General features: G+C 40.6%; 1 protein-coding gene across 1 annotated transcript in view; it reads left to right on the forward strand.

Annotated features, from left to right (window-relative positions):
• Nucleotides 1–3,528: 3,528 nt before the first annotated feature.
• LOC100470779 (fatty acid desaturase 2-like protein FADS2P1) overlaps nucleotides 3,529–23,069 on the forward strand; it is a 34,629-nt gene continuing 15,088 nt past the window's right edge. The window contains exons 1-5 of the mRNA XM_002922685.4: nucleotides 3,529–4,130; nucleotides 10,893–11,003; nucleotides 14,355–14,552; nucleotides 15,972–16,073; nucleotides 20,564–20,689. Coding sequence (XP_002922731.2) covers nucleotides 3,741–4,130; nucleotides 10,893–11,003; nucleotides 14,355–14,552; nucleotides 15,972–16,073; nucleotides 20,564–20,689 — 927 coding nt within the window. The 5' untranslated portion in view covers nucleotides 3,529–3,740. The remainder of the gene's footprint in view (nucleotides 4,131–10,892; nucleotides 11,004–14,354; nucleotides 14,553–15,971; nucleotides 16,074–20,563; nucleotides 20,690–23,069) is intronic.

The following is a 23,069-nucleotide window of genomic DNA, read 5'->3' on the forward strand; positions in this document are numbered from 1 at the left end:
AAGACTCACATTGTTTTTAAAGATGCCAGAGAGGCCTGGAGGCACAATTCCAGCCCATAAAATCTCCTCCATACAGGCTTGGGGGTTGCATCTGTAAATACGTGAGTGATTCACCCTCCCCTGGTAAGAGATGCTAGTTTTTCAAAAAGCCCATTGTGGAATTGACATCTCAGAATCATATCCTTCAAGGAAATCTTGGAATAAACACACTTGTTTGTAATCAGGAAAAACTCCATTACCAATACTTTCTGAGCCTTCCAGACACCTTGCACATAAAGCAGGAACCAAGCCATGCCCAAATACCTTTTTTAAAGAGGTTCTGATCTGCAACTGGCAAAGGCTCATGTGCTCTCCCTCTGTGACAAGGTCAGTGTGAGAAATCATTCTAAACTGTCCCCTGAACCACAAAGAGGTCCATCTGGAGAGGGCCAGCAACAATCCTAGCGCCACCGATGCACGAACTACTCAGAAGTCAATCGTTACACTTTGCCATGAAATGAAGTAAGAATGCTTTGTCTCTCTTTCTGTACACTGTTAAATTTGAAGGGCTGCTGGCCACCATCAATTTTAACATCTCACGTTACAAATGAAGAAACAGTCCCGGTGAAGGGACCAGGCTTGCAGTAGTCGGGGACAAAGCTGGGACTGGCATCCCAGTCACCACTGTCGGACGTACTTCATCTCTCTTCTCCGTACCACTTCTTTCTTTCTTTTCTACCTCCTCTGGGGTTTTGTTCTCATTTCATTCACATTTATCATTTCTTCTGTCACTTTCCTTCTCTCCCCGCTCTCAATTTCCCTCTCTCTTTCTCTTTCTTCCACAGAATTGAGTAAAACAAAACTGGAGTCCACTGGATGCCAGTCTCCCCTAAAAGAAGATAGAACAGAATTCCCGGCCTAGAAAGTCCCAGATGTTGGAGAGCTTTGTTGGGGCCTTTTGAGTAGAAAGAGGTAGGAGCCAGAGAGCCTCACCTTCCATAGTCAAGCACCTTTGGTCTCTTCTCCTGGACCCTAATAATGATGGTCATTTTAATGACAACATTAAAAAATAATAATAATAATAATAATATGAAGTATTATTAAGTAACACAGGCAACTATACTCCAAAGCAAAAATAAAATATACAATAGCAGTAATACCAACTGCTGCATTTATTGAGCATGTCCAGGTGTTAGGCATGAAACTAGCTTCTTCCAATACATCATATAATTTAATCTGCTTTATAAATTCATAAGTATGGTTTTCGTTCACCCCACTTTGTAGAATAAGAAAACCTATGCACAGAGATCATAAGAATCTTGTGCAAGTATTAATACTCAGCTTCGGTATTTCTGAATCCAGAGTTTATTTCCAGTGGTATAAGCAGCCTCCCTGCTTCCAAAGCAAACAAGTACAAAAGTCTAAAGGCATGAGTAGCTAGACTCAATATCCACTCAAGTACAGACAAGAAATTAACAATTACAGAAGTCCTGCTGTGTGCCAAGTGGTTGCAATGCAACACCAATAGAGGGATGAGAAATTCTTTGATTATCTCTCCCGACACACACCCACACTTCCCCTCAGTGTATTTGTGTTCTGTAGTAGATCAAAATGACATTACCCCAAGGTTACATAAAGAGCCAGCCTACTCCCCTGGGCAAGCCGTTTACCTGCCCCTGACAAATTTCCAATCAGACTGTTGCCCTCCACTCTCAATGATACTGAAATCCTGCAGTTAGCCTTAGTGTATGTGTATAGCCTGCAAATACCAAGTGTGTATATGTGGGACTCATGAAACTTCCACACAGAAGTCATGGAAACTACTGAGCATTTCTGTAAATACCATGGCGTTTATGTTAATTCAGTGGAATACTGAGAACAGTGCTTCTTTCATTTTACAGATGGGAAAACTGAAGCCCAGAGAAGTAAGGTGATTTGCGTGATCCTTTACAGCTAATAAATGGTACACAGAAATCTGACCCCGGGTTCATCTAGCTCCAAATTTCATGTTTTATATATTTTTTTCTTGGATCCTTATTTAAAAAACAAAAACTGCCTTTTCCAAATTATAAAAGTAACATGATTCATTTGTATAAAATCTGGGAAATACTATCAAAAATAAAGATGGAAAAATGCTTCAATAACACTATAATCCAAACTAATGGCAACGTTTTAACATTTTCCCTTCCAATCATATATTATTCAGTAAATAGAATTCATCAACTGATTTTTTCATTATATTGTATACTTGAGTTTATGAATTTAAAAATTCTATAAAAACTTCTTTTTTAAATATCTGTATAATATTCCACATACACATAGTTCATCAGCCTTCTTCCTATTGCTGGACAATTAGGCCATCCCTGATTTTTAGCAATTAGAAACAGTACTAGAATAAAACCCTTAGTATATAAATCTTAGGCTGAATTGCTGATGATTTACTTAGGACTGATTCCCAAATATAAGAAGGGGCGTTTTCTATCATTCCATGCTGCTTCTTTCCTTGAAATTAAGACCCTTCCTCCCCACGACAGCTACACTACCCCAGAAGCTTTTCTTCTGCCTCATTTCTAGACCATGGAGTCAATTTATTATCATATAATGTCTAGACCCTAGGTTTGAGGAACGCAGCGGGAAAAGTTGGGGATCTGGAATCAGAAAGTCTGAATTTCTGCACCAATTTACTGTCACTGAAGTGATTCTTGCATGTTACCTGAGGTCTTCAGCTCATGTTTTCTCATCTGAAAAATGGGACACTAAGAATACGTCCCTCAAAAGATTGATGTGAGGATTAAATCAAATATAGCATGCGACAAGGGCTTTGTAAACCGTTGTGCATTCTGGCAAACGTCAGCTGCTGTTCCCTTTAGGAGTGCAACGGATTTAGACAGCTTTCAAAGATAAAGGAGAAAAACTAGTTTTCTGCTCATTGGCTTTTTTGGTAAACCTAAACCATTCTTTTAAAAATGTTTTTTAAAAAGTTTGAGGGGCACCTGGGTGGCACAGCGGTTGAGTGTCTGCCTTCGGCTCAGGGCGTGATCCCAGCGTTATGGGATCAAGCCCCGCATCAGGCTCTTCCACTGTGAGCCTGCTTCTTACTCTCCCACTCCCCCTGCTTGTGTTCCCTCTCTCGCTGGCTGTCTCTATCTCTGTCGAATAAATAAATAAAATCTTTAAAAAAACTAAATAAATAAAATAAAAAATAAAAAAATAAAAAAAATAAAAAGTTTGAGAACCCTAGGGAGAAGTAACAGCTGTCACAAAGAATACTTCCCAAGTCCACCAAGCATTCATGTCAACCTGGAGATTTTGAAAGTTTTTGCTCCCATATGGAATTAACAAACCTAAATGTCTCCATCCACACGCAGGCCAGAGACCTAGTGAACCCAACCCCACGGAGGAGCGGCGTAAGCTGCCCTGTGACCTGAGCCTTGCCCCACCACCCTGGGGCATGCCACGACTTTCAGACAGACTGGGATTGGCTCAAGCTCTTTCCTAAGGGACATTTAATGCTGAAAGGGGATGCTGCTAAGACACCTGCCAGCAGAGATAGGAGAAGTGAGGAGAGAATGTTGGTCTCACCTCCCAAGAAAAAAATGTGATCCAGCCTCATTCCGTGCAGAAAAGATTCAGGACAGACAAGTGAGAAGCTGGGGGTGTGCTCACTGTCAGTTTTGTGAAGCAGTAACGAGACTCCAAAGAAGTTTTCTGGGCAGGTATCACATCACAGTGGAATAAGAAGGAAGGAAAAGAGCCAATTTATGATCCCATCAGAGGCAAGGATTAGAAATTTCAGGAGTCAGCCCAGAAATCTCAGGGGTGCAGTGACAATGAAGCTTGAAGACAAGCGTGCAGGTAATGAGAGTCTTGTAGGAAAGAGTCAGCAGTATCTAGGTGAGAAGCATGGAGCAAATGAGAAACCAGTAACAAATGGGAGAGGTGAGGACTCTGTAAAGGAGGAGGCAAATGGGAAATGCGACACGGCCAGAAAAAGCCTCAACAGGTACAGCTGGCAGGAGATCCAGAGACACAATCAGAAGGACGATCAGTGGCTGGTGATCCATCACAAGGTCTACGATGTTACCGGCTGGGCCAAGAGGCATCCAGGCGGGCAGCGGATCCTCAACCACTACGCTGGCGAAGATGCCACGGTAAGGAACTCAGCGTTCTGCCCACTGTGTTCCAGCTGCTGGGTGGTTGGGATGAGGCTCTCTTTCCAAGAGTATTTTGAGTATGTCCTCAAACTCCACAATTGCTCATCTCCTCCCAAATCAATTTTTCAGGATTCCTATCCAGCAAATTAAGCCTCAGGGTCTAACTCCTACTTTGGGATGAGCTCAGATGTTGACAGTAGACAGCGTTTGCATATTTTGGATTTTGTTTTGTTCTTGGTGTTTCGCTTTGTTTTTAATTAAAATCACTATTTTGTTTCGTTTTTGGAGAATGTTTGACACAGAGTTAACATTAGTTTCAGGTGTACAACATAGTTGTTCAACAACTCTATATATTATGCTATGCTCACCACAAGTGTGCCTACCATATGTCACTGTCTTTTTCTTCTTAAAAGAGCGAGTAAAATCTGGAAAAAAATGTCTGGGCCCAAAGAGAAATTTCTCACACTCCTATAAATGGGGTGTGTAAAAGACAGACAGCAATTCATCTGCTAGGTATCAAGACGTTAATAACAGTAATGCAAACCTACAATTATGGATGGTGCTTTTCTAACCCAAGTCACAGAATCAGATCAGACGATGTGTTGGCAAAAATGTGAGCCTTCAACCGCCGTAGAAATAACTGATAAACTCACTCAGCTTGAGACAGCTGGGCTGATAAATCTGTAATTTGCTGATGATGTTTATCTCCCAGAAATTAGGAAAAGACCACGATTCTGCATCCAATTCTAGCCTACAAGGAGAGACTGAGTAATAAAATAGAAACCCTCAGAACTTTAGGGGAAAACACCCATGCCACCTAAGGATTCATATCTAAAGAATGAAAATCCTGAGCATGATCGGCCATGTACCTTAGACTTTAGGTAAATAAATCCAAAAATATTCAGAGAAAAGATTCTTCCAAAGGAAGATGGCTCGAGAAGAATGGGAGGCTCCAGAAGAATTCTAACAAATGTAATATTCCACAGCTACTCCAAGCACGGGGACCCTGAACTTTGGAACTGGTCGTGTGGACATGGGAGAGGTACTGAAATTCTCCCAGCCTCTACCTTACGATTTGCAAAATGGGAATGACTTTACCCATCTGACGGGTTTATGGTAAACGGGACTAATGCTTGGAAAGTGTTTAGCTCAATGCCAGACACTTAAGAAAGTTCATTAAATTGTACCTATTTTATTTATCTCACTGACATCCCTAGCCTCAGAGATGTAATTATTATTTCCTGTTTACCACCATTTTAGAAATTCTGATTATATTTGGTGTCATCTAATTGGGAAAAGAGGGGGCCCATGGTGGAGAATTTTCATGCTCTCTAGTGAAGGCGAGCAGAACGTACCGGACCTGCAGTCAAATGCTTACTCTACAACTAAGAGGTGTTTGCAGGTTGTGCCCTGAAAGGCAACCGTGGACCAAAGAAAGTATAATCTCTGTGTGCTGGCCCTGGACCCAGAGGTGCCCACAGGGAGACACTTTTCTTTTATTTACATAGAAACACTTCTCCAAGCTTCTGTCCTCCTCATAAAACGTGAATAATGATAGTCTTCTCTGTAGGATGATTAATTCATTCATTCATGCAGTCAGCCATTCTAAAACCCTTGTTAAGAGTCCAGCCTAATAATTGAGTGCAGGTTTGGGAACAAAACAGGCCCGGCTTGCATCTGAGCTCTACCACTTAAGAATGTCTTGAGGGGCGGCTGCTGAAGCTCTTGGAACCTCGGCTCTTTATCTAGAAAGTGGGGATAATAATCTTCATCTTAGGGGCGCCTGGGTGGTGCAGTCGTTAAGCGTCTGCCTTCGGCCCAGGGCGTGATCCTGGGGTCCTGGGATGGAGCCCCACATCAGGCCCTCCACTAGGAGCCTGCTTCTTCCTCTCCCAGTCCCCCTGCTTATGCTCCCTCTCTCGCTGGCTGTCTCTCTCTGTCAAATAAATAAATAAAATCTTTTAAAAAATAATAATAATCTTCATGTTAGCCTTGCGAAAGTCAATAATGCCTATGGTGCTTGGCACAGATTAAATACTGAAAAAATGGCAGTTCTTGTGCTTTCATATTACTTAGTTCTTCTGAGATGGGTTGTAATCTTCTCCAAAGAAAAGACAAGACAAGTAAGTCCATAAAACAAAATGGGTACATCAGCTCCTGTTACTGCACATATGAGTGATCTTAGTGTTTTCGAACTATATGATTTCATACTAATGACACGATGGGGCACCTAGTTGGTACAGTCCGTTGAGCACTCGACTCTTGGTTTTGGCTCAGGTTGTGATCTCAGGATCATAGGATCGAGCCCCGCATCCAGCTCCACGCTCAACGAGGAGTCTGCTTAGGACTCTCTTTTCCTCTCCCTGTGCCCTTCCCCATCCCCCAAAATGGATAAATAAATCTTTAAAAAAAAAATTTTTTTTAAACTAATGACATGGTACAAATAATTACAGTCTAGGCCTCATCTTACCTGAGAAGAAGTCACAGGGAAAATGTCCAAGTAGGATTGATTATATAATTAACAATATATCTTTATGATGGGCTATTTGGCAATTATGGAAATGAGACTTACAAAGCATTTGAGGGCAGGACATGAAACACTACTTGGCCACAAGTTCTATGTAAGGCAACGGTAGGAAAGGATCAAGTGCAATCTTGTGATGCGTGCACAGGAGCAGCAGATCCAGGACAAAGAAAGCAAGTTAAGTATCCTCCTTATCTCTGGACAGCCACACTCTAAGAAGGACACTGAGAAACCCAAGTTCTTTTGGGTGTGGGTCAAAGGTGAATTTGACAGAGAAGGGATGACAAAAACTTAGAGGAAATATGGAAAAGTCCATTTCAGCTATTTAGAGGACAACCACGTGGAAGACAGGAGCACTGTGTGCAACTCCAAAAAGGTGGTATGGAGCCAAGGGAGGTGAGGCGAGGGCAGGAGGAGGAGAGGATGTGCATAGAGGTGGAGCGAAAATAGGGTTGACATCAAGACTAAGGACCCAGCCAGAAGGGGCATTCCAGCATATCCACTTCCTTTGCTCAGCACAATATTGGCACATAGTGTGTGCTCAATTAACACCAGTCACTATCATGCCATGATAGGAGGAGAGGATGGAGAGAAAAGATAGAGAAAGAGAAAAGAGAAAAGAGAGGAAGAGAAAGGGTCTTGAGTGCTGAGCCATTTCTCTTCCTCCTCTTCTAAGTGAAATATGTCAGACAAAGACAAGTACCATATGATCTCACTTATACGTGGAATCTAAAAAAGAAAACAAAAAATCAAGCTCATAGATACAGAAAGTAGATTGGTGGTTACCAGAGATGGGAAGTATGAGGTGGGAGAAAAGGGTGAAGGGTTTCAAAAGCACAAACTTCCAGTTACAATAAATAAATCAAGGGGATATAATGTACAGCATGGTGACTGTAGTTAATAATACTGTATTGTATATTTGAAAATTGCTAAGATTAAATCTTAAAAGTTATTATCACAAGAAAAAAATCTGGGAACTATGTAAGGTGACAGATGTTAACTAGACTTATTGTGGTGATCATTTTGATACAAATATCAAATCATTCTGTTGTACACTTATAACTAATATAATGTTATATATCTAATATACTTCAATTAAAAAAAAGAAAAACACAAAGACCGCTAAAGAAGGAACAAATACACAGTTTCATTACAATATAATTTGAAAAGCTATAGGAGCCATGGGAGCCCAGAGGAAATCATAAATAACTTTCCTGAGTGAGTTAGGAGAGACAATATAATCTGAATCTGGAAGGGTGAGGAGATTTTATGGAAAGAAAATGGAGGAAGGCAGTCAAGGCAAAGCAACCAATGTGCAAAGCTTTAGAACAACAGAGAAGTATGAAATGTTTATTGAATGGGGAGAGGTCTGGTGGGCAAGATGGTGCATGAGGGGTAATGGTGAACGGTAAGCCTGGAGAGGTAGGTCGGAGCCAGAAGCAAAGTGATTCAGGGGATTAAAACCCAATGTGGAAAGACATCATTACTATCTGCTCAGCAGATGCATACTGATTTTTAGTATCATCCCGAAACAATCTGGCATCTTTCTCTCTTGAGAGGCCTTTCAGAAAAAGAATTATGCATGTTAAGGTTGGAATAAATCTTTACAGCTTCATGGCTTTAAAGTCACGAAGCCTTTAGTGCAAATCCCGGCTCTACCACTTACCTATTTATTGTGGCATTGTGGACAAGATGCTTCTCTCCTCTGAGACTTGGTGTCTTTAATTTTACATCAGAAGAGAGGGAGCCTCACAGAACTAAGATGTTGATTATGAGTTGGCCCACAGAGTGCCTTGTACACAGTACATTCAACAGACCTTGGCACTATCCCCTCACCCCTTCCTTTTACCCGCTCTCCTTTAGCAGGATTATATTATTACCCTTATATCCTTTAGCAGGATTATACTTGCCCAAGAATGTTAATAACATAGCCTATTTTTACAGATCTTTCAAAAAGATGATTTCATGACTTAAACAATATCCAGCCTCTATTAAGAAATTCTTTTAAATTGAATATTCTAAGACTACCTAAACTCCTTTGTTTTACTGCTCATCAGTACAACGAAAAGACTTCCACATAGCAGGACAATGCCTACTATTCTGGAAAACTCCGTAGGTTTTCAGGATCTATTATCACAGTATTACCTGCAAATCTTGCTGGGAATCAGGAAAAAACAATGAACGCAGAAGAACGTTATTATCAGCACACTGTTCCAGGACTCTGCATGACTGCTCAAAGTAAAATGAAATTTCAATGGCTTACCTTTCTTCTACACTCTTACCTTGATCCATCAGAATGTTTTCTATCCTAATCTGCTCCTACACACGTAAATATGATTTTTCACTATGGACAATCTTAAAATACTTTAATCACCTTTGAATGGCTCTCTTCCTGTTTTGGGGAACTAAGTTTTAGACTTGAAGAATGTGACAGTTAAGAAACATGTTTGGAGGGGTGCCTGGGTAGCGCAGTCGTCAAGAGTCTGCCTTCGGCTCAGGGCGTGATCCCAGAGTTATGGGATCGAGCCCCACATCAGTCTCCTCCGCTATGAGCCTGCTTCTTCCTCTCCCACTCCCCCTGCTTGTGTTCCCTCTCTCGCTGGCTGTCTCTATCTCTGTCAAATAAATAAATAAACTCTTTAAAAGAAAAAAAAAGAAACACGTTTGAAATCATACAGTGTAGCATTTCCCAAGGGGGTCAGAGAAAGTATGCAGAAACAGAATGGACAGTAGAGCCTGGACTGATTCTAGCAAATACAAAGCCCTTTCTACATCATTGAATGTAGAGACCCTTAGGTGAAGGAAGTCTAAAGAGTTGATATTATACCCTTCTAATTAATGTCATTCATTATATAAATGCCTTCTAATAATTAGGCTTGTATGTATTTAAATAATACCTTTATTTATAACGAGTCAGAGCTCATACCACATTAGGCATTGGAATATATGAAGAAAATCTATGAATTGCTGTATTGAAGAGAAGGTAGGTAGTTCTTAGCACTAGAAACATACATACAAGAAAGATGGCTGATTTGTATTGAGAATTTATGATATGCCAATTGGATTCTAGTTGATTCATTTACTCCCTACAATAACTTTATGAATTGGTGGGGTATTATCATCACCCTTATGTCAGAGAAAATGGAAGTAAAGACAGGTGAAGAGACTTGCCCACAATTACACAGATAGCAAGTAGAAACAGAATTTAGATGTAAGAATGCCACTCCGGGGTCCACTTTCTTAGCGAATACTCTGGAACAACAGTGCTTTAGAGTTATGTGTAAGGCTTCCGTGTATTCAAGTTACGATCTTGGTTATATTTCCTCATTTTTAATCACACTTGTCCCCAAAGCCACAATAGCAGAAAGTCTAACATCTACCTCTTGGAGAATTCTCCTTCCCCCAAAACTGTTTAAATCCCTGGGGTGGAAGGGAACATCGCTTACTTCCAAATATAAGCAGGATATAAGAACTGCCACTGCTTCTCATAGCCTCTATGAGGTGCTACTTAACATGGAGCTGAGATGAGAAAAAACACAGCTGGTCACCTCTGTTCTGTGCCTGGCTGTCGCAAGCCCTTGCAGAGACTGTCTTAACATTTTTTTAGAAAAAGTGATGAGACCCCCTCAGTGCCAATCTCTGCCAAGTGTGTACTACTGTGGACAACCCAGACCTCAGAGCTCTGTTCCCACGCTCTCTTGTGCACTTGACCTACACTACCATTGTCAACTTTAACCTGTCCTTATTTAGAAATAATGCAATTCAAAGGCCTCATTCCTCCTGGCTTTGGCCAAGAACCAAGAGGGAGATTTGATGGGAGATGGGATTTTCATAGCTAGTCGCGGTTATTCCATGCTTCAGATAATGTGAGCAACTTCCACCAAGCTTGATGTTGGGCTCTAAAGAGTCACCATGGTTCATTAACTCAAGCCAACTACTTCTGGTGCTCAACAAAATAGTGACCTCTTTCAATGCTTAGGAATGTCCTGGCTGTGTTGGGCTTGACTCACGCAACAGTACATTAAGTAGGTGGATCTCCAGCATGAGGCTTTCATAGGGGATTTCCAAGGGCAATTTTGATTATTCAACTTCAAACATCCTCCTGGAGTTAGAAGAAATCCTATGTAACAGAGTCTACAGATTCCCAAGATGGGCGCAGGATGACGTAAGGAATAGGACTATTCTGTGGGCAGGTGTGTGTCTCCTAAGCGTCAACGATTCTCTCTGATTTACAGGAGGTCTTCAGAGCCATGCACCTGAAGCTTGACACTGTAAAACTGTACCTTAAGCCACTGCTCATCGGAGAGCTTGCCCCAGAAGAGCCCAACCAGGAGAGAAACAAAAATGTGAGTGAGGTCTCAGGACCCAGGAGCATGTGGAGGGATGGGGACAAGAGCCAGTTGACTCTTCCTTGATATAACCAAGAAATGATCATTTTCTGTGAGACCAGCTGGCATGCCTGGGTGAGCCAGCTATAGCATGAATGAGCAGATTCTGCATATTTCGAAACAATGTCATCCTCCTTAGACCCTCAGAACCTTTAAACTTCTGTGTAAGAAAGGAATGAAATTTTTGGTCCTGCAACAAACAGTAATTCCATGTCTCTAAGTACCTACTTCATGCAGGCAATGTACACACACAATTTTTTTTCCAGGGGCTGTTTATAACTGTGTGATGTCTGTATCAATGTTTCCTGCTAAAGTAAGTTTCATGAGAGTGGGGAATATGTGTTTTTTGCTTATCCCTGTGTCCTCAAGAACCCACCTACACAGGATCAGACATGTGGTAGGGACTCCATAAATAGTTCTTGAATGAAAGATGTGAATATATCCTAACAATAGCTACTTTTAAATTTGGTGAAATTATAGTCCAGGGAGAATAAATTATTTTCTGGGAGTCCCATGGTTTGTGGTCAAAGAACCAGGACTCCAAGTCACTTCTTTCTGGTCCCCGTCCCTTAGGTATTCCCAAGGAAGTGTGAGTGAATGTTTAATCTTACAGAGACCCTGTCCTTTGGAAGACAGTATTTTGCAACTAATGAATTATCGAACTTTACATCGGAAACCGGGGATGTACTGTATGGTGACTAACATAATAAAAAAATCATTTAAAAAAAACATTCACTAGGAAGATTTTACATAAAGCTTCAAGGGATTTACCTAATATTGAGCATTTCTTTTTTTTATTTTTTTATAATTTGTTTTGTTAAAACAAACTCTTCTTCAGAAATAATTCTGTGTAATTCTTCAGAAATAATTTGTACCAAGTGCTGATCCATACGTCACTGTGAAGAGGATTAGAATAAGGATTATGTTTCTGCTTTAAGAAATGAGGACACAAACCTGCCAGGAAAGAGGCAGAATCTGAGGACACAGCACTGGTTTGGGGCAGACCTCAGACGAACACTTATGCTCACCCCTCAGGTCCACGTGCATTCTGCACAGCTATGTGTCAGGACACACAGCCCTGCATGTGGCAGCAAGGGCTCTAAGGCTGCACACTTGGACTCACAGCCCAGCCCTGTCATAGGTTGTATGGGTTCAGGCCAGTTACCAAGCCTCTCCATGACTCAGTCTCCCTCTCTTAAAATAGCAACAACAGTAGCACCAACCTCCTAGGAGGTATTGGGGGATTATGGAAAGAGTTAAAGGCATTTCAAGTTAGCACAGTGTCTGGAACGTAGTAAATGCTTGATAAATTTTATTTTTTTATAATAATTTTTATTATATTATGTTAGTCACCATACAGTACCTCCCTGGTTTTTGATGCAATGTTCCATGATTCATTACTTGCGTATAACACCCAGTGCACCACACAATACGTGCCCTCCTTACTACCCATCACCAGCCTATCCCATTCCCCCACCCCCCTCCCCTCTGAAGCCCTCAGTTTGTTTCCCAAAGTCCACAGTCTCTCATGGTTCATTCCCCCTTCTGTCTACCCCCCCTTTCTTCTTCCCTTTCTTCTCCTACTATCATTATCATGAACTCAGTGATGACACCAGCAATTGAAAAATCTCCAGATATGTCCCCATCACTTAGAGAGGAGGCTCTCGGTTTAAAAAGAGAAGGTGATGCAAAGCTTGTTTTTCCTAAAATTTTCTCAAAGGAAAAGTAAGTCCACTAATTCATTACCTAAAAGAATATTGGTCTCTGGGGGGAAAGATCTGCTGTAAATATCTTTAGTACATTTATATGGATGCAAAGATATACATATTCGTGTGTGTGTGTGTGTGTGTGTGTGTGTGTAAAATAACACATATATACTCAGGTATATGTATAAAGACAATTAGTGTGAGCACAACACTTGGGTCAGGTAGCACAGGTTGAAGTCTTGGATCTGTAACTGCCTTGCTGATGATTTCAGAGCAGTTGCTCTTCTTGGCTTGCTGACCCCCTACTCTGTACAATAAATGGCTTGGAAAAGATGACCAGACTGGAAGGCACTCAAAGAGATGGCCTTTTAAGGTTATACATGGCTACCAATTCCGAAATTGATGGCTGCTTGAGAGGTGAACCCAGGCAGCAGATCTTTTAAAAGCTGAATCAGTGAATTTAATTTTGTTCATAGCTCTTTCATTTGTTAATGCAGATGTCTCTCCTTTTGTGTATCTGAACAATCTGGCTTTCTTTCTTATACCCTGGTCACTATGTCAACTGCCCTTGTTTCAACCCCATTAGTTATTAGGCTAAGAGATACCTCTTCTCAGCCCTTGCACTGATTCTCCAGTCTGATTGGCAAGCTGGTAAACCAATACTAGCCTTGCACACACACACACGCATGCATGTACACCTGTTACACAGACACAGGACCAGGACCCCCACACATGGCAGCAGACACACACTAATGCCACCAGAGATCCTGCTTTGTTTCTGGGGCTCCAACAAGGCAGCTCACAGAAAAGTCATCCTTTGAGCTAATCTAAGTGAACTGTATTTTTCTGTTCATCATCTTTAATGAAAGAGCTCTTCACACATTTTAAACTGCTGATGACATAGAAAATGCTGTGTAAAACCCCTAAGTATGGGGTATCCATACAGACAATGTAGTTTTCTGCAGCATAATCATAGATCAATCGACACCTGAAACAATACTGATGGTTTAAAAGGTAACTTTTAGGGACTCCTGGGTGGCTCAGTCAGTTAAGCGTCTGCCTTCAGCTCACGTCATGATCCTGAAGTCCCTAGATCGGGATCAAGCCTTACACTGGGCTCCCTACTCAGCGGGGAATTTGCTTCTCCCTCTCTCTCTGCTGCTCCCCCTGCTCGTGCTCACTCACTCTCTCTCTCTCTCAAATAAATAAATAAAATCTTTAAAAAAAAAATAAAGGAATAAATAAATAAATAAATAAATAAATAAATAAATGACAACTATTAGACACAATAACCACCCCCACACCCAAAACAACCCAATTCTGAGTTCCAAAACAGTTTGAGGACAGTTTACAAACTCTACTCATCTTTCTCTTCTCCAGGAAAAAAAATATATATGTATAGATATTATCGCATAAAAGGTTTAAAAGGTTTTGTTTGTTCATGGTTTTATGTTTTTAATTTTGCCCAATTAAACATGCTAATATCAATACATTTCTATTCATTAAAATTAAGGTATTAATAAGCTAATTAAATAGATTGTTCATTGTGTTCATTTGTGTTCCCTGAGGAAGCTAATTCCTTCCCTGAATATTTATTTCTCAGTCCCAGTTGGTGGAAGATTTCCAAGAATTGCGGAGAACATTAGAGGCCATGAACATGTTCAAGGCCAACTGGGTGTTCTTCTTCCTTCACTTGGCTCATATCTTGATTTTGGAGACCCTAGCTTGGCTAATAGTGTGGCATTTTGGCAACGGCTGGCTTGTGACAATATTCATTTCCTTTCTTCTCACAATTTCCCAGGTAAGCAGGTAGCCTAAACTCAGGCAGTGGCTTAGAGGGAAGGCTTAAATGTGTCCTTCTCTCTTTAGACTGGTACCAAGCTACTCAGCAGTGTTGGACACATCTTGCCAGACCCCAGTTCTTTTTTCTGTAAAAGTGGGATAATAATTGTTTATGGAAATATTCTGGACTAAACAAGTTAATGTGTGAAATGCCTAGCACCGTGACTGGCACATAGGAAATATTCAATTTATGACACATGCTACTTTTCATCCGATTCTCTACATACCCGTTCAGTAACTGAAGTCCTTTCTCAGCCATGTGACACTCACCTTTATCTTGTATTCATCTTCCAACCAACGAAGAGAGAGAGAGAGGCAAGCCAAGGAACAGACTCTCAACTACAGAGAACACACTGACAGTTACCAGAGGGGAGGGGCTGAGGGAATGGGTGAAATAGGTCACGGGGACGAAGGACCATGGGGTTGTCTGCAAGTGTTGAATCACTATATTGTACACACGAAAGTAATATTATACTGTATGTTAACTAACTGGAATTTAATTTTTTTTAAAAAAAGTATGGATTCCACCATAAATGATAACACTGGCACATAGCAGAACATTCGATAAATCTTTGTTCAGTGAAGTATGAATCTCTGAACGTGGCCTTCTGTGAGCGCAGCACTGTGTTGTGGACATGAAAGGAAATCCTTCTGGTTCCTGCCTTTGGGAAAAGAGTCTTCAAGTGCAGGGAATTGATATTCAAATTGCTAAACATACTACATGACAGAATGACATTAATGCCAAGGAGAGGAGCAAGCATGTGCTGTTGGAGCAGAAAGAGGCATTTAATTCTCTTTGGAATATCTGGGGAAGATTTCAATGTGAATTCCAGAATTTTATGTTAATTTTTTTTTCTTGAAAAGTCAACTTGCTTTTATTGAAAAGCAATTCTTTTGGAAACTGGAAAGGAAACAAACTTTTTTTTTTTTTTGGTGCTTAGCAGAAGCCAGGCACTTTGTAGGTATTTAAGTTATCCAATGGTCCATGAGTAAGGTATTACTATCCCTTCCTATCAAATGAAGAGCTGAGGTTCAGAGGTACTGAGTGTCTTGCCAAGATCCATGCAACATACACGGGTGAAGAAGAGTTGAGACCCCAAATCTGCCTGACTCCAAAGGCCATACTCTTTCTACTTCTCACAGGAAAATTTTGATGGTGGCAAAGAAAATGTTCTAGGCTGTAAAAACTCCATGGACAAAGGCACACAAGTGGGAAAGAATGCAACATGTGGGAAATAGAAAGTGACCGTGGCTTGAAGTCAGATGATATCTCCCACCGTTCCTCTCCAAGGGGCTCCTGAGTCTACAAGCAGGCTTATTTATTAATTTCTTCTTGACCTTGCCCACAACTTCTCTAACAACAACTTCTCTCTTCTAGATTCAGAGTGCATTTCTGCAGCATGACGCGGGACACTGTTCCGTGTTTACGAATCCCAAGTGGAACCACTTGATGCAGAAATTTCTGATGAGTCATCTCAAGGTACAGGACGTTCGGGGAGTGTGATGGGATTCTCAAACATCACTTCCTAATGCAGTGCTTTCCAAGTTTGTGCACTCATGTCAGTAAAAAATGTTTGTGCACAAATAGATTTGCAAATAAATGTAAATATACTAACAATGTAGATACTAAATATAAGCTAATATGTATATAACATCATATACATATAACTACATAGATGCTAAAATTAGGAAGTTAAATTTTTATGAGGAAAGGTTTATTTTTATTTAGGAAGTTCCAACACCTTTTCTTACCCTAATAAACTCTTTGGCCCAATCCCTGGCACCCCATTAAGAAACCACCTCACGGGAGAAGGATCATGCTTTTATAAATGAAGATGTTCCCTGTAAAATCATGAATGGGAGTGTTCATAGAAGGGGTCTGAACGTTTAGTGCTGGGAAGCTACCGGAATCCAACAAGCCTGATTAGTCTCGGAAGGATAAGGTATGTAGAAATAAAGGAACAGCTATAGAATAGATAAAAGTGAAGAGAAAGAGAATGGACAAGAAAGGTCAGGTGGCACCATTCAAGTCGAGGATCGCAAACCCCAGACTGCTGGAAAAAGCAGTGGTGATGATGGTAGTTGATCTTGTCTCCCCTCCCAACCTAAACATAATCTCCAGGAGGGCAGGCACATTGTCCTATCCGCCACCGCAATGCAGCACCTAGCAGAGTTCCTGGTGCATGATAGACCTTCAATAGCATTTGTTGAGTGACTGGCTGGCTGGCTGGATGGATGTGTGAACCGAGGAAACAGTACAGGGCTGCTAGGACTGGGGTCTAGCCTGGCTCTGATAAGACTCCCTGTGTGATCTTGACTGAGTCATAGTCTATCTCTGGCTCTCAGTGTTCTCGTCTCTAATATTAGGACTTAAACTGCATCTCTGCTATTCTACAACGTTCTAGGATTTACTGACTATGTACTCTGGCCCAGAAGCGGGGAAGTGCCTCTGAGCCTTCCACTAAGCCAAATCTTGCATTCGAGCCAGGTCACTTTAGGAAAAACTCATAAGCACTGACTCAGAGCCTATTCGTTTTGCCTGAACAGAGGTTTTATGTTGAACTGGAAGATACTTAAAATCACAGTCTTATCAACCCTCTTTCCAGCTGAGCAAACAACGTTTGAGTAAATAACACAGAGTTGGATCTAGATTCGTATTAGAATTATGTCAGTTACTCAGAATGGTTAGAATGAATAATATATTGTCATTTTATGTGACCAGTCTCATTTAACTTGAAAAAGTGTTTATTCACTCAGAAATCTTTACCACAGAATAAAAGCAAAGACAGTTTCTTCTGTCCTTGTAAGAATTAGGTAACAAGCTCTCCAACTCTCTCTGTTTGGAGGAAGTCAGGGGAAAAGAGGGACTCATGCCCTGGAGATAATTGCCAGTTGACTTGGTGCCAGTATATGTAATATTTCAAGCTCCACCCTTGCTGGTGCTTTTAAAAAGTCACTGCTTTCCCATTGGTCCAAATTCTTACACCACTCTCTCTCTGTAAATTGTGTTGCCAGAAATAATTTTGCTCTAGTTGAAATGAATATAACCTTGACGACTCATGAACGGAGTAAGTAAATGGGAAATGCTCTAAAAGCATACCAAGTGTACTGTGCCTTTTTGCAGCAAAACCAGTGATTCGTGAGGAAAATGAATATAGGCTTCACTCTGTGCAGGAGAGAAAACTGTCTGTGGGAAGGAAAGGCAGGTGGGAGGGAGGTAACAAAGAAAATTATAATATAAGCGGCAACACTTTCACCTTTTACGTACATCACAATTTTAAATTTCAAAACTTGATCTCATGTCAATTTACCCTCCCCCTGGAAAAGCACAGATACTGAGATTCTCTTTGGAATTTTTTTTCACACACTGCACTAAGTAAATGTGTCTGTCTGGTCTTCATAGTGTTTGTGCAATAAAAGAGCCCTTCTGAAAGCACACTGCCAAATATCTGCACACATTTTGGACTTCTGTGCAAAGCCAAAATCCAAATGGACTCCCTGTATAACTTATCTTTCAACTCCCCTCCCCCAACACCCAGGATGCACAGTTTGAAAACTGTAAGAAACAAGTATATTATAGGGACAAAAGGACAAAGTATTTGATACTAAGACCTACCTTGAGAATCTGGCCTATCCTGTTTCCATGACTACATCTGAAAATAATTTGGGGGGAGGAGTGTCAAGCATGTTATTTCCTGTAATCCTCTTCTTATCTATTTCACAGTTGAGGATTTTGCCCAAGGCCACACACATCCAGGAGCAGGGATTTGAATTCAAGCCAAAAAATGGCTTCAGCCCAAGGCTTGGATTCCTTATACTGCACCAAACAAGGACCTCACTTGGAAATGAGAAATGACAGGGTAGTTTCTAGATGGCATTTGGTGTGGGGCAGCCTATTCGCATGCAGCTGATTGTCTTCACTTCCCCATGGATCAGTCTATCCCTTGGCTCCAGTAACTGTGGCATCCAGACCCAGGGCTGAGGGTAGAGCCAGCTGCTTTAGATCACACCCATAATTTTTATGACCACTGTTCTAAGCTCCAGAACCTTGAACTGTCAAGATCTGCTCCATGACCTACCATGAATCAAGACTTGTCTCTCCTATTACCAGCTTCCACAGATAGTTATTGATTGCAAAGGTACAGTCAGCTGGTGGAAGAGGCCAAAATGTTGGCTCTCGAAAGATTTAATGAACAAAGTGAATCTTTGCTCATCATAGTGTCCTTGTGTGCTTACTGCTCCCATTAACATGGTATGTTTCATAAGTGTGGGAACCCCATTTTATCGTGTCTGACTTTATATTCCAAATGCTTGGCTCAGTGTCTGATGCATGGGATGTACTTCAAAATAAATAATGAATGCATCAATAACAGGACAATGCACAGCTGTAAGAGTGAGAGCAGTTTGACGGGAGAAGTGCAGAGAGCAGTGGAGCCCTAGAAGGGAGAATAAAAACTGATGAGTACACATTGCGTTTGACATATTATGAGCCATCCAAAATGAAATGTTTAGAAAGTGACTGCCCCTTCAAGCATGAGATTCAGGGGAGAGATCTGGGATGGAGGAAGAGAGATTTCACTCAGGATGGTAGGGAGTGTTAGAGGTGAAGAGAACATCTCTCCTGATGGATGGGGTCAGGAGGAGTTGGCTAAGAGAGGACTCTGCAACAAGGACCATGGAAAGACAATGTTAACACTTAACAGATTTTCAAACATGCCCATCCCCCTCTACGGAGGATGTCAGTGTCTAGACCAGCATAGTCCAACATAAATATAATGCAAGCTACATTAAAATGACATAAATCATTTTAAATTTTCTAATAGCCAGATTTTAGAAGGTACCTTTATTACCCCATATACATATTCAAAATATTATCATTTCAACATGTAATCAATAGAAAAATCATTATTGTGGTATTTTCACTCCTTTTTTCATCCTGAGTCTCAAAATCTAATATTATACACATACAGCCCATCTTAATTTGACTGCTCATACTTCAAGTGCTCAATAACCAGCATGTGGCTCATGGCTACTGTACTGAACAGTGAAGATCTGAAACACGTATAGGCCAGTTGCTGAGAGAGGTCAAATATGCAATGAAAAACACATGTTCTTTATTCTTCTGTAGCGATTAATGTAGTAGGGGAAAAAAGGAGAAATTGAATGTCGCAATACGCCAACATTCTACATACATCATCTCATGTCTCCCCAAACAACTCATAGAGGTAAATGTCATTATACTACATTTACTGAAGACAGACTAGAACCTCAAAGAGGGTGAAATTTACCCAAGCCACACAACAGTGTTTGTACATCCAGGATATGAAACCACATCGATGTACTTTCAAATCTTAGCTCTATTAAGACCTTCAGACTGTCATTGAGAGAGAGAAAATCACAAACAACCTAATCAGAGGTGATTTGAGCTTGGCATCAATTCAAATATTTTTATTCTAATTTATTTTTATGTGAGAGCACTGAAGCCTGAACATGCAATGATCTGAGCCAAGTCCCCCTAAGAAATCATTTCAGATCCATGATTCTTTGAAATACTCATCAAAGCAGGATTCCTAGCACCATTGTTCCCCCAGAGCTAATTAAAATTTAAGAGCTGAGTTTTCTTTATTTGTATAATAAGAATACTCTCACCTTACCCACCTTTAGAATTTTTTTAAATGAGGACCCGCCCCCTAAAGAAAGAGGGATGGAAAAACATTTCATTGCAGCAGGTTTTTATGAAATTTCATGATCAGGAATTGCCTTAGTCTGAATTTGTGTTCCTGGATCAAATAATTATTTGTTTGTTGGTTTTGAAAGCCTTTGTCCAATGAGTCATTCTGTGGCCCAGGGGCAAGTTGAAGAAGCTCCGGTATCTTACTTTGACTTTAGAGATGCATATAGAAAACTCTGACAGAGAAGGACATTTGAGGAGAGAAATCTCGCCACTAATGAAACCTCTCTTCTCCTTAGGGCCTATCAACAAAATGGTGGAATCACGACCACTTCCAACATCATGTGAAAACAAACATCTATCCCAAAGACCCAGATATTAATGTGGGCCCACTTTTCCTGGTTGGAGATATACAACCTGTCAAGGTATGTTTAGAATTCCCAAGCACATGAGAAATGTTCCTGAAAGTGGTTCCTGGAAACGTCTATGGTCTTGTCCAGGAAAAATCAAGCAGGGGGTTCCACTTCAAGCACATTCTCAGAGCATATCCCCTTATTTTAAGTCCAGGGCACAGATGTGAAATAACCAAATCTGGGGTTGTATGAATAGAAGGAGCTGTAAAGCATGTGATTCTATGACCTTAAAGGACATCCAGCCAACCTCCTACGACAGGAAATATGATAACCCATATCACCCTGCTTGAGCAATCCTGGTGACAGACAGATCCCTGCCCAGGCCATCACTACCTCTGAGGAAACACAAGATAATGTTAAATAGTGAAACCAGCTGACTAAGGTTGACAATGACTCTCCAAAGTTTAATGAGGATATGGAGACATTCATTCAGAGAAAACATGTCAGTACATTCAGTAAGCATTAAATCACAAATATTTGAAAAACTAGTTATCTCAACTAATTCTAGTTCAGTTTAAAAAGCTATGCTGGTATTTTTAGTTCATGTTTATTTGATTCATTTGTACATGAACCACAGCCCAAATGCTTTTATAAGACACTGAGAGATCTCACCTCTAATTTGGGCTTCTTAAACAATAGAAAAAGGAGGGAAAAAGTCAATTCCAGAATTGCTCAGTCGCTGTTTGTTTGTTTTTATTTTTTTTCCATTTATTCTTTTTTTAATTTATTTACTTTTTTTAAGTTCCATGATTCATTAGTTGCGTATAACACCCAGTGCACCATGCAATACGTGCCCTCCTTAATACCCATCACCAGCCTATCCCATTCCCTCCCCCATTTGTTTTTTTAACCTCAACTTATTAAAAGTCCTCATCATTGAAGGACTTTTACCAAATTTTTTAGGAGAAAGTCTTACTTCAACAAAGAGATACAAGGATAATCACAGAAACGTATTTCTCTTCCAAGGGAAATGATAGAACCTGGGAGTCAGGTACTTAGAAAGAGGCTGCTATTTCCTAAAAGAATTTAGGAGTTTTTTGTTTTGTTTTGTTTTGTTTTGTTTAAAGATTTTATTTATTTATTTATTTGACACAGAGACAGCCAGCAAGAGAGGGAATACAAGCAGGGGGAGTAGGAGAGGAAGAAGCAGGCTCCCAGCGGAGAAGCCTGATGTGGGGCTCGATCCCAGGATTCCAGGATCACGCCCTGAGCCGAAGGCAGATGCTTAACGACTGAGCCACCCAGGCGCCCCATAGGAGTTTTATTAAAAATAAAAGGGTATTGCTCTGTCAGTTGCTGCCTGCACTTGGCACTACATAAAACAAAAATTGGGAAACTTTTTGAAAGTAAGTTTTCCTGGCTTTGGAATACCCAACCTTCTGCACCCGAATTAAGAACCAGTCTCTTGACTAGATTAAAAAAAACAAAGTCTCTGGCTGTGATCATCAATCGGTTGCCTTTGACAATGGCTCCACAATCAAGTTGGACCTCTCTGATGGTTGTGGATTCCTATACTCATCACCAAAATTGTGACACTGATTTCTCTAATCATCCCCATAGAGCAAGGATTTGTCTTACTGAATTTTACAAAGCAGGCTGACCCTCTCCAGAATTACCCTCTGTGGGGCTATGTTCAATACGCATGGTACCTTTTTACAAATGATGGAGGTCACCTCTCCAAGTTTTACAGCTGCTTTTGGGACATGTCCCTAGACCTTAGGGTTCTATGTGACATGATTTCACAGCTACTGTCCAAGTCATTGCTTAAAATTATTTAAACTCTAAAATTCAGTTATTTTACATAAAAGATACTTCTGAAGAGCCCTCCACTTTCCCTTCCTTCTCATTTTACTGCCAACTTTTCTACCTATGCTCATGTTTGGAAGATGTAGAGCCCTCCTTTGGAGTGATACTCAAAATCAGTCCTACATCTAGGTGTGCCATCTCCCAGGAATTTTCCACCTGTTCTTGTTTCCATGTTTCCCACTACTTAAATATCTGGAGGTTTGGGAGTAACTGCAAATAGCTCTTATAACATCATCACCATGATATTTCCTCTTATCTATGACAGTAAGAGAAGAAAGAGTCAACCCTACTATACAAATAGTAAAAGAAGTCTATATGTAGGAGGGAAGATATCAACAGAATGGGGGAGAGCAGAAATCAAATGCTGCCTATAGTCTTGTGACCAAATGAACTATAGTAAAAACATAGAGATGTAAATTTTCATTCATTCATTCTTTCTTTCAAAGAAAGAGATTTATTGTATTATAGTGATTTATTGTATGTTTACTAGGTACTGGAGATATAACCATTACCTTTATGCCTCCCCTCAGGGTATTTGCTGTCCTTGTGTGCTGAGCACAGACTAAATTAACTAAGGAGACTCCTA

This window comes from Ailuropoda melanoleuca, chromosome 16 (genome assembly GCF_002007445.2).
Source record: "Ailuropoda melanoleuca isolate Jingjing chromosome 16, ASM200744v2, whole genome shotgun sequence".
Classification (NCBI taxonomy): domain Eukaryota; kingdom Metazoa; phylum Chordata; class Mammalia; order Carnivora; family Ursidae; genus Ailuropoda; species Ailuropoda melanoleuca.